Source organism: Pagrus pagrus (genome assembly GCF_965226575.1).
Source record: "Pagrus pagrus genome assembly, chromosome: 4".
NCBI lineage: Eukaryota > Metazoa > Chordata > Actinopteri > Spariformes > Sparidae > Pagrus > Pagrus pagrus.
Genome location: NC_140188.1, coordinates 3,842,730 through 3,855,754, shown reverse-complemented (window position 1 = coordinate 3,855,754; position 13,025 = coordinate 3,842,730). Strand labels below are relative to the sequence as shown.

Below are 13,025 nucleotides of genomic sequence, written 5' to 3'. Positions count from 1 at the left end.
GGCTTTGGGAAGTTGGTGTGTATGTGTGTGTAGTGTGTGTAGTCTTGTGCATGTTAGCAAGTGCGTGCTTGTACTGTATGCCTATATCATGGGCATATGATGTGGAGGAAATGACTGACTGATGTGTAATGATATACGTACAGTGATATAATGTAGTAGGAGCAGCACAGCGAGGCCTGAGAGCACCGAGCTGTTTCCATTATAGATTCATAGGTTGGCTGACTGGAAAATGTTTATTGGAGGAGAGAAAGAGAAAGACAGAGACAGAGGAGAGCAGCAGGAGAAACACTGTGGTATCTTTTTGTTTTCGTATAATGTCTGTAAATGATAACAATAGTTAAATGTAAGGTTAATAGACAATAATTGTAGGTTCCTAATTTGCAAAACTAAAATTAGTCAGTTTAAACTGGAAACAGTTTATTGCTTTAACTTATCATAATGAAATAAATGGCAATAGAATAACAACACCATCTGTGTTTAGCTTTGTTCCCTATAAACCTCACTTCCACTATTGTATTTTGACTGCTACCGGGCATAAAATCTCCTGGGAAAATGAAGGCTGACTGGTGATCCACGCTTTGTCCTGTGTTGTTCGTAGCTGTTTTTCTGAAGAAAACGGATATGATCCAGTTGTTCAGTTGTTTAAGTAAAAATATTTTATTTTTAGCAGACGATGGAGCAGCTTTGTCCTCAGTGAGACTCCTCAATTCATCCTCAGCACTCTGCCATAAAAAGTAGTTTTCATTTTATGACTTTTCCAACCTGGTTAAGTCAGAATCCAACCCGGTGATAGGCATTAAGAATAGCTTTGATAATTATTCAGATATAGCCAGTTTTCTCTCTGATGCATGTAGGTCATATGGAGGCATCAGCTTTAAATTTAACTCTTTTGTAACCAGTTAAAATTTCTTTGTATCGTCTTTAAATAACGTAAATAAATGGCATAATTACTTTTCAAATGACTAATTACTCGACAGCTGTTCAATAGTGGCTTTGGTTGTCTGTAAAAGACAATCTGCTGTTGTTCTGATATTAAAAAGAGTCCATTGTTGTTTTTACGCCTACAAGCTGAAGAATTATCAGAATATTGTGAAGTGCATGTCTTTGTTTGCATCTTTACATGAAAGACTGTAACTGGCAGACAATAAAAAAACAATAACAACCTACTCAACACTTGTCATACCATACACTGCTCAAACAAAACTTAAAATACTCTCCTCTTTTGGTTTATTTTTTTATAAAAACAAGCCCCATTTGTTCCGCAAAAAGCCCAGCTTGCAGGCCAACAACAAAATCAAAGGTGTTAAGAGTGTGGAAACTTCCAATAGGCCCATTAAGACATTTGTGGCAAGGAAAAGTTTGTGTTTGTTTACTGTGTATGTTGGTCTTTGTGAGGACCAATTTTAGGTGTTGACAAGGAGGACATTTTTAGAAAGTATGGCTCATCATTACCTCTTCATAAAAGTGTTCAAGGATCCAGACTTAGTTTAAGGGTTAAGGATAAAATTAGGTCGCGGTTGGAGTTAGATGTTAGGTAGTAAATATATCATGCCTGTTTGATCCTCATGGGTGTGGAAGTACAAACGTGTATTGGTGCGTATCCAGCTCTCGTGGTCCCAGCTCATGCTCTTAGGTAGCAGACTGTAATCACACCAGGCCGTCGAGCTGTTGGCAGACAGACAGAGTTTAGCTTTTAAAGTCTTACGTGGCAGCCATGTTCACCCCACAAGCCTGCTCCATGGCCGTTGCTTAGGAACGTGCATTTTTTTTGGAAGGTAAAATTAATAGGATTTGGCATCTTGTTATGGTAATACTGATAAGGATTTGTACCCATCACTGGCTACTGTTAGAAACATTGCACTGTCCAGTAGCACTGAGATTTCATTTAAACAAGATTTAAGAAAAATTGCAGTTTTACAGTCGAAACACAATAAACCGATTAATGGAAATCTCATCTTTTAATCTAATTACCAAGATGGACTCATCTCATCCCTGTAATTATATTTCCCCGAAGAGTGTTGGGCAGTTCTCTTTGCAATCACAGGACTTTTATGTGTTATTTCTACCAAATGTTCAAACATAGTGGGAAAAGGGCTTTTAGTTATTCTGCAGAATGCTTTAAAACTCCATGATCTGATTTATTTGTCTGCTTTTATATCTGTTTTTAAAGACAGAGTCGTTGGAAATTGTGTGCACTTTTTTCCTTGAGATGTAATATATTGTAACACTATTTCAATGGGACCTATCCGGGTTAAATTATGATTAAAGCAAATGTATTAATAATAATTGTATTAGTTGAAAAGTAAAAATCAGTAGTTATTGTATTATTTTAGAGCTGATTGTGGTTCTGTCCTTTGTGGTACTTCCTGTCCAAACAGTCTGCATTTTGTGTCCTGGTTGTGTCTCTCTGCTTGTGTCCTCTGAGAGTTTCCAGTCTATTTATGCAATTGGGTAAGAATCCTTCTCTGCCGTGAAGGACGCTGTGAGGCTTGTTTTTAGGGTAGCGTCAGCCTTTTGTAAGGGTGCGTGTATCTGTATTTCACTCTGTACAGTATAAGTAAACAGTGTGCAGGAGCTTCTTTTTTAGTCTTTGGTAGTTACAGAAATTTGCTGATAGTCTCATAGTTTCTTCTGTTTGTCCATCTGCATCACCTCTTTATAAAAAGCACTTTAACCACCTGTCTTGACAACTGATTGATTGTTTTAGTCATTTTTCAAGCAAAAATCTCAAACATGCTGGTTCGTTTCTTAGATATGAGGATTTGTTGCTTTTCTTTGTCATTAATGATAATGAATGAAGAGTTTTGATGTTTTGGACTGATGATTGACAAGAGAAGTCAATTGAAGACGTCACTTCCAGCTCTGGGAAATACGAATATTATGACAAGAATGCTGAAGAAAGGAGAAGTCTGAAACTGTACTCTCCAATCGTGGCTCAGCAGAGTACATCAGAGAGGACGGGACACCAGGTCATAAAATGCTGAGATTTACAGTCTGATTTAGTCGGCGGCATCCTAGTTTGCTGTTTTGTTCTGCTCTTCATTCACAAACTGTTAGTTATGTGAGTTTAGTCTGAAGCCACCTATACCTACTATCCTTCAGGCTGAAAAAGTTTGAGTAGTCCAGTTTCACCATTGCCATTCAGGTGATGTAGCCTGTATGAGGAGCCATTAACAGTGTACCCTTGAGTAAGACACCATCAACCTGAATGACGACGTACGCCGGTGTATGGGGAGATCCCAGCAGATTATGATGCACCTTGTGTGCTGTGTCACTTTCTGTTGTGACGTCGAGCAGCTGTCAGAGGCTTGTGCGACTAGTCTCCTCTTCCTGTGCTTGCGGCGGTTGCCAAGCAACAGCTGTCCAATCCCCTCTCCTTCCTCCTTGTCTTCCCTCCTCTCTTCGTACAGCTCGTGTGTGAAGGTCATTCCTCCTTCCTTCCCCTTCTCTTTCTCTCTCTCAATCTTGATTAGCTTACCTTTAACTAGGGGACAGGAAACATGTCAAGATTTAACAGGAAGTGACGTTAAGTTTCAGCCTACAACAGTAGGTGTTAATGTAGTGTAGTAAAGAGGGCCAAAACCTAATGAGCTGAGGTTTGCAGTGTTCTGAATGTGTAATGTGTTGTTTAATCAATAACTCTGCTGTTCTGCAGGATGACTGGGCTTGCTTCATGGTCCAGATGAAAATCTCTGAATGCATGTGGATTATATCTCTAATATGAAGCTGTGATGATGTTTATGAGTGAATGAATGACCTGCGTGAAAACTTCTGTACAAAACTTAAAGTAGAAATTCCCAAATGCAAGAATATTGTTGAGCCACTTGCAGGTTTCTGGTTCTTTTTTAAACACGAAGACATGATGGTTGTAAAGATATGCCACACGCCTAGTCATTCTGCAATGTCTGTAATGTATCTCTGCAGTGATTTAGACCGACAGAAGCTGGTGGCTGTAATGGCTGATTTGCTTCAGTTGCAGCAGATTGTGTTTGTTTGTGTATGCGAGTGTGTGGGGGAGTGTGTGAGTGCACAGTGAAAACAGCTTCTTCCCAATGCAGTTGCTCGCCTAAATCCAGTGGGCTTTTGATTCCGTCCCCTTCTCTCCTCTTACATTTGATAATTAATTGGCCTCATGAACTCATTAAGAGTAACAATTGCAGCCACTGCTGCCCTGATCCCACTCTCACTCACTCTTTCTATGTTATAACACACACTAGTGAAGAGATGGATAATTTGAAGTTAATAGACTGTGGCTAGGCTTAATACCTTTCTTAATATTTTAATGTTCTAAATATCTACTAAGCTGTGTGTTTTCTTAAATCCTGTATCCTCTGTGCATTGGGCATTTTTAATATCTTAGCTTCAGTTTGTCAGGCTCAGCACAGCATTGTTAAACTTAACTTTTATCAGACTTCATTAGCCTCAGCTTTGCTTACTCTCTGCAGTGCTTAAAGCTGATATGCTAACGTTGGCAGTTGCATCAAAGCACAGTTAACCATGCATGTTAACCACTGGATTTAAGAATATGTATTACGCAGTATTTAAGGTCCAGTGTGTAGGATTTAGCATCTAGCGGTATGAGTGCCCCTCAGACTCACCTTCCCCTATTGTGGCCGCTAAAAATGCTAAAAACATGAAAGTCTATCTCTCAAGCCAGTGTTTGGTTTGTCTGTTCTGGGCTACTGTAGAAAATTGGCAGTGCAACATGACGGATTCCAGGGAAGAGGACCCGCTCCTCTGTAGATATTAAGGCTAATTTTAAGACAACAACAACACAAAAAGTCTTAGTTATAGGTGATTGTACACTACTAAAAACATAAATATGTATGCATAAATATCATCCCCCTAATCCTACACAGTGCACCTTTAAGCACATGGTCTTTCCAACATTTTAAACATTACATGCTAAAAGTTCCCATGCATGCATGTTATCGTGGTAAGCACAGTAATATGGAAGGGACCAGCATCATCAGTATTTATCCGATATAGACCATGAATGTCTGCACCAAATTTTATGGCATGGTTTTGAGATTTCCCTTTTGACAAGTGTCAGAATTACTGCTATTGCCATCAATAGGGCTAAGTAAAAAATATTTTAAGTCACTAACTACACATAACATCTTTTGCTAAATTAATTGGCAAAACCTAAATTATAAATGCATGTAAGTGCACCTATCTCCTGCCTCACTCACAAAGCTCTGTGTGCATTAAGCTTTGACCTGTAGTTAGTGCTGGCTCTGCAGTATGTGCGATAGTGTGTGTGCGTAAATGGGGAGTGTGTGTAGGTGTGTGTGTGGGTGGGTGTGGAGGTATGTGTGGTGAGAACATCAATGGAGCAGTGATGATACCAGCACTCTCACTGAGAACAAATGTTAAACTGAGGCAGAGATCTGCTGTTATATTTTTGTTCTCTTTCAATCAATTCCAGTTTTATTTAGATACTTTGGCAGCACTGCTCATGAAGAATTCACACCAATACTGCATATAGAGTTGGACTAAGCTGAGGAAGACACAGAAAGTCATGTTGTGTTCCTCTGATTTAAAACAGATTTTAGGGCTGTGTGTTATATGATTTAATTGAATACACGCAGAGTAGCTACATTTTCACAGACAATAAAATTCAAGGTATTTGAGAGGTTGTTGCATTTGTTGAGTCCATAGAGATATAGTGGTGACTTGTCAGTCCACCCACAGAGAGCTGAAGGCCCACTCTCCCCCTTTTTAATATTTTCCATTATTGTAAGACATTATATTAGTCTATTCTGTTTATGTCCACAGTTAAATGTGTATCTGCTGCTGATTTTTTACTGCTAAGAACTGCACCATGCATAATTTGGATCAAAGACATAACAGTTATTTTCTAACATTCAACAACTCCACGTGTTGGAAGAGTGCGTCCTTAAACACAAACAAAAACATATCAACATGTCGCACAGTGATACTATGCAGGAGCGTCCTCTGCCAGCACTGCAACCCTGTTGTTAAGACTCTTATCGCCCTAAGCAAGGTCTCCTCTGACTGGCCTTCACGAATACTAGAAGGGTTTCAACTTAAATCTCTTTCCTTGATTTGCCAGCAAAATTGTCTCTAATTTGGTGTTCAGAAGACTTCAGGTTTTAACAGCGACCCACAACAGTGAACATCTACTTTCTGTTTAAATTATTAGTGTTTGAACTTTGTTGGTATGAGTTAACCAGCTCACAGTGTCTTTATGTTTTTCTTTACTTACTTTAAGTTCTTATCAGATAGGAAGGTGCAGTGAAATGAAAGAATCCCAACAGAGTGTTTTGTCCTATACCTCCCAAATCCTGGAGCACTCTGAGCTTCTGAAGCTCTCAGTACAAAAAGACACTCAGGGGGTTGATAAAACAAAAGTAACATAAAAAAAGTTCAGTCGTTCTCTTCCTCCAGTCAAATAGATGCTTTTAAAGCAGCACAGAGGAGGACAGGAGGGCACTTTTTAGGTAGATGGGACAGCGTTCATCACTGCCTCTAGCTGGGCACCTTCTGGAAAATATGTCATCCCCAGCTGTGTGCGTGTGTGTGAGTGCATATCTCTCGAACCTCTACTCTGTTAGCCAGAGCAGGCCGCTTGTATGTGTGGGTGACCGATCATGATTGTCTTTTTTGTATCTCTGTGTTGCAGCAACAGCACTTGTAATGAAACAGACAGTGATGAATTTAAAAAATGTCATTGGTACAGAGGTGAAATTGGGAAGTCCTGGACTTGGGTTGCAACTAAATATAATTATTTTCATGAATTCTGGTTTGAGTTCCAGTAAAAACCTACAGGTTAGACCTGCTTTTAATTTGTATGTAGTATGGGTGACTATGTACCTCTGTGGTCGAGAAAATATAGCTTGCAACTGAAAAATGTCACCACTTATTCTTGTAAAAACTGAGAACTATTACCTGGAACATACTGAGCAGTTGTTGGTCATACAAGCAGATTTCTCACACATGGAATGCATATTGACATAATAATAGCTACAGTGGACTGACAGACACATTGACCATCAGAGTGTCGGCAGTGATGCTCAGGAGCAGATGTCTACTGTAATATACAGACCAGACAGCAGATAGAGGAAGGCCCATCTGTTGCCTTTAGCGTCAGTGTTGTGTCCTCACTCTGTCCCACAGGACCCTTTTCTTTTGATTCTTCTTCACTTTGCCTGTTTCTTCTGCTTGATTTAGTTCTTACTCATTTTATTTGGGTTCATATATTCTCTTAGTATTTGAATCCTCTTCAAATCACAGCAGTATATCATTTTCTTGTAATCATAATTACTTGAAATAAGGTGGTATTATATTTTTTATGAGAAGCTGATTTAGACTACTTTACTTTATCCGATTTCTCAAGATTTTTGGATCCAAACTTAGCACTTCTTGTTTTAAAGTTATGTGGTACTTTACGTGCCGTAACCATTCGGTTAAATACTTTTACTTAAATAGGTACTGGAGTCATTTTGTAATACACTTCCATGGAGTTGAATGACTAACTTTAAGCCCCTGGTATGGCTAATGCTCCAAAAACACATGATGGTTTAATTCCCATAATGCAACTTGATAGTACCTCTCATTAGACCCTCCAGTTTGTACTGCAGGCTTTCTGTTAAAGATTTCTGTGCCCTTCAAACTGAAACCACGATACCGCTGAAGACAGAAGAAGATATTATACTACTGTTTTCACAGGATGACTACACTGATCTTCATGTGTGAAGTCAGCTGATTGCCACCTAAACTTTTAAAGAAAATACGGCAGTTATGTGTTGGACGTGGATTTTCCTTCACATTGTTTCGGATCAGTTTGCTGTGGGAACTCAGCAGATACTGTCGGTATAAGCAACAGAATATCATGATCCTGTTTGAAATGCAGACTGAGTATGTGTGAGTGTGGAGTAGCAGCTCTGAGCCCGTGGGTGAAGCTGCTCGAAGCCCACGCAGCTCTCCCACTTACCGCAGAGGACGGCATGCATCAGCAGCCAGGGAAACGCTTCACCACAATGAAAGCTGACGTAACGCACTAACACTGGAAATTACAGGACAGTGAGTGGAGAAGTGAAGCCTGCTGTACAGCGTTTAATTCCTCTCAATGTGTGTGTTATTAATGTACCTCCAGACATTAGCAGCTGAGAGATGCCCCATTATAAAAGCAGTCCTCTTGAGTATGTTTTAATGGAACAGCTAACTACAGTTAACTGTAGCTTGACAGAAGATTTGTGTAGTTTTACAGGAAAACAAGACGTTCTGTTGTTTTGCCTTCTTGTACGCAGCATGTTCAGGAGTTTAAGCCAAGAGTGGAGCTGGCCATATTAACTCAAACGTCTGTCCCTGACTGAGTGATCAGGGTTCAATGTTGTCTTTTGTTTGTTTTTTTTACACTTGCCCCTGAAGTCAATTTTGACTTGCCCCTCTACAAATTATTTTATTAGCGGTTATCAAATAACAACAAAGACTAAAGTTAATTGTTGGGTTTACTCTAATTCGCCTTGCTCTTAAAACAGCACCATACATATTTTGAGTTTTAACCGCATCCTTTTATGGCAACAAAACTAAACTCCTGTTTCCATTTTTTTCATGAGTGCCTGATTAATACTGTCCGTGAGCAACTCTCATCAGTGAGATGACTCACTCTCAATCAGGTCAAGTGTTTCCAAGTGTTTTTCTTAAGCTTTGTTTATGATAGCCAGAGACACTATGGCCAGGCCTTTGTAGATGGCACATGAGCTACAAGTGTGCACAGAGGCAAATGTCAGAAGCTAATTATAAATGGTTCACAGAGTTGTCATTTTAGCAAAAATATTTGCATGGGCATTCAATGTCCCCGGAGGATGAATTTTAATGACTTTGGTGATCCTCTGACTTCATCTAGCAACATCATCGACCAAATGCCCGCAAAACTAATGACATGCCCATCAGCCTCAGTTGTACTTTGTGTTTTGTGCTAACTTGCAAATATCACCTGCTTAATATCATTTATATAACAGCATTTATAGATTTGAACAAATAGGATTTAAAGGGTTGTTTTTGTTATGTGTGTGTGCCAATGTACAAGGGAGTCTTAATTTTCAGCTGCAGTTTATTGTTACAGTAGTTTAATACAGAGTGTTTAAAGTTACACAGTTATACAGTTTGACAAAGAGGTAAATAAACCAAGACTTTCTTCATATGGTTGTTTTTATCAAACATGTTTCCTTCTTTTTTCTGTAACTCTCTTTCTCTCTTTAACACACACACACATAAATACACACACAAACACACAGGCTGCAAAAGATGAATTTCAATTGAATGGGGGAAGGATTTCACTGTGGGGGAGGCTAAACTGGAAATAAGGGAGCAGGTGTACATATGGAATATGGTGGTGGTGGTGGTGGTGGTGTGTGTGTGTGTGTGTGTGTGTGTGTGTGTGTGTGTGTGTGTGTGTGTGTAAAAGGGGGGTTCAGAACAGGATGAGGTACAAAAGGGGGCAGAAATATGAAAAAGAGAGTCCAGAGAGAGGGAAGGGGGAAGGGGAGTGTGAGGTAATTTATGAGGCATTCAAATACGCCGAGGTTTAATCTCTTCACACAAGCACACACACACACACACACACACACACACACACACACAAACAGACAAATGCACACCTACTTACCCAGTTCCACAGTGTCTGCACATAATAATGGCAACATAGTGAATATTTGTGGATATGATGAAACTGAGAAAAGAGACCCATGCCTCCTTTATATTTTGACCTCCATTGGTCATGACTTTATTTAGATGAGGTCTATAAAATGTCTATAAGACATTAAAAGCAAATAAAGGAAAATAGCTATTGCAAGTTTCCAGAGGCAGAAGTGTTTCAATCATACACGAGAATAACGAGTGAATCAACTAATTATTGCAGCTCTATATTTGATTGTCTCATTTTCAGTGCATCAGGTTAACTGATTCGTTGGTTGAAATTGTAAAATCGTCTTTGCTATAATAACTTTTTTCACAAGCCAAATGTTGCAGCACTCCATAGATCCATAGATTTCATCTCTGTATTTGCAACAGATGCTGTCATTTTCCCTCTCTGTCCTTAAATCAAGCATGTTACACCTTCTAAAGTTGTTTGGTTAATTATTTTCTTGTTTGATTTTTACAATCCGCATCTCTTGAAGCATTACTGCTAATTGGAATAGAAACAGTTAGTTTTCAGTTAATTCTTGTGGACCCCAACGCTTAAGAAAAACACATCTTTATTCTTCTGGCCTAAATCTCATGAGCTCATGTTATCAGAACAGATGATCTCATTAGATTTTGGAGTATTTTTTGGCATACATTTGCATAGTAATAAGGAAAAAAGTGGTTTACATGAAACTGATAGATGCTTAAAGATTGTGAATGTATGTTAATACCTCCCAGGTGCTCTGTGGAGTCATTTATTCACTGATTAAAGTGGTAGTTATCTTATTTAATGACCTTTTTATCATAACAGATTGTGTCAAATGTAGCATTATGATCATGGCGTGACATTTGGTTGCTTAAATGTGTTTAGTTTACAGTATTTACCTGAAGTGTTCTATTTGTTGCTTAATGTCCACTAATTATCTTCATTCTGTACGTCATTATCATCCTTAATGATCCCTTCGTATTTTTTTTTGTTATTTAACAGAAATGAAGCACGAAAAAAAAAAACATTTTCACAGACAAAAACCAAACAGCACAGACTAAATACTGAAGCAGAGGGTCATAGCTGCTGTGCCCATAACATTAATAATTTATTAATCCACCAGTCTTTGAAAAAGTCCTCAATTTACCCATTCTAGAGATCAAACTCGGAAACTAACGAAAAGTCAAAATAAATAAATAAAAGGATTATGGTTAGGGTTAGGGCCCCTCCTTCCAGTGATCCCTTAATATTTAAACATGAAAAGCTTTACCTCTGTCTCACCTCTCCATCTGTGTTTCTCCTTCCTCCCGTCCATCCAGGAGGGGCAACAGCTGATCCAGGAGAAGCCGGAGCTCAGCCCAGTGGTCCGGAAGAAGTTGGAGGAGATCAGGGAGTGCTGGCAGGATCTGGAGAGCACCACCCAGGCCAAAGCCCGCCAGCTCTTTGAGGCCAACAAAGCAGACCTGCTGGTACAGAGCTACGAAAGTCTGGACCAGAGACTAGGCCAGCTGGAGGGTCAACTGGCCTACGTGGACCAGGGACAGGACCTCACCACTGTCAACAAGCAGCTGAAAAAACTGCAGGTACGTAGTATTTAGAAACATTAAGCGTTCCTCACTCAAATCTCTCAGCCATTTGACCCAGAAGGCCTCTCTAACCTCCTGCTTGTCATTTCTTCAAAGGCTGCAGAGTGTTGAAGCTTAAAGCTGCTCAGTATTTCATGAGAAAAAGGATGGGACTGAAAAGTTTGTAAAACAGAAATGTAATTTTCTGTGTCCCATAAGTTAGTCAGCTCTAGGCTGCAGATGTCATCACAGTCATTTTTCCAAAATAAACTTTTTTATTTAAATGTACAAGAAAGAAATGTAAGATGATTCAGTAATACCAAACGAAGTTCAATTATGAATAATAAATGTTCTCTGTGATTGTAGGTTAACATGCGACCAGAGAAAAAGCAGGTGTCTCTTTTCATTTATGAATTGCTGAAGCATTATTCTTATTGACTTTGTTGTCTTTCTTGTTTTAGCCATAGCCAAGCATTTTTTTTCAGATATTTGTGCAATGTCAGGCTAACAACATAGTATACATTTATTTTAATTATACATTTTCTGGGATACAGGTTGAATTCTGATGTTTTACAAGATTAGATAAGATAAGATGTTCCTTTATTGATCCCCCTTGGGAGAAATTCAAAGGTAACACAGCAGTACAGAGGGAAATAAGAAGCAGCACAAGAGTAAGTCTCAAAAAATAGAGACAATAATAAGGAGATATTGGAAAGAATAAAATAACAATTTGAATAAAAATATAATAAAAATATAATAAAAACTATTAGAGTAAAGATAAACATTCTATATACAGTAACGGTCCTTGTGTGTACATGATGTATGCAATATATAATAAATGTGCAAATGTGCAATGTGCAGGGTTCCTGAGATAATAAATAACAACAGAACAAACAAAAACTATCAGTGTTTAAGTGACAGTGAAGTGTATGGTTGAGTCCTTAATCAGTGGAGAAAGAAATTGACCTAAATTGTGAATATCATTCATGAGCTCTGCTCCTTTATTCTACATGTTAAACTGTCTCAGAATGTGTCTCTGTTTTCGTCGCCACACAGTGATGGCCTCAGCTCATCTCATTAATATTTAAACAAACACCATGTTTGGAAATGACTAACAACAGCAACATTTCTCACTGTGACTGTAATGTTTTCCTTTCAGTTTTTCATCTCATTTCCGCAAAGTCTTTTACCTTCACGCCAACATTAATTTTTTATTTGTTTTGTTTTTTTAAGGGTTTTTTTCTGAAACACTACAATCCATTTGCATTCATACCAACCCAGTAAGCTTTCAATAAGAGTTTCATCCCAATAAATACTGATGATTGGGAAATATTGATTGGTGTATTTTTGAATCCATATGCCAACATCTTGTTGGATTTAATTATTGTTTGCCAACTCTATCAACAGATTTTTATACTAATATTAAAATACCAAATACTGAGCAAGTAGCTCCTGTGTTGCTTTATTGAGACTGATTGTGGACAGTGAGGGATAATGTCTTTGTAGTGGTGCATCGACAAAACAGGAAACAAAAGTTAATCAACATCAAATCAAAACATTACCTTTCATTCCAGACTCCCAGACCTGATTTTTTTTTTAATTCAAAGTCTTTTCAGGACATTAGCAGAGCAGGTGGGGTTGGCAGCAGTGGTAATAATCCTGTTCTTCTTTCCACATGTCTGGCCATTTGAGCATATCGAACACATGGAGAATCACAAAACTCTCCCGATCATCATAGCAAACATTGAGCAACTGCATTAAAAACTGATAAATAATTTAAACAAAAGCAAGCAGTGCAGTGAGAAACATCCAGTCGCCATGAT

The 13,025-nt window shown here is 38.6% G+C and overlaps 1 protein-coding gene across 3 annotated transcripts in view; it reads left to right on the top strand.

Moving 5' to 3' along the window:
• sptbn4b (spectrin, beta, non-erythrocytic 4b) overlaps nt 1-13,025 on the top strand; it is an 85,549-nt gene that overhangs the window by 50,256 nt on the left and 22,268 nt on the right. For all 3 annotated transcript variants that reach the window (XM_084351191.1, XM_084351190.1, XM_084351189.1), the window contains exon 26: nt 10,957-11,220. In XM_084351191.1, the coding sequence (XP_084207317.1) occupies nt 10,957-11,220 (264 nt within the window). The remainder of the gene's footprint in view (nt 1-10,956; nt 11,221-13,025) is intronic.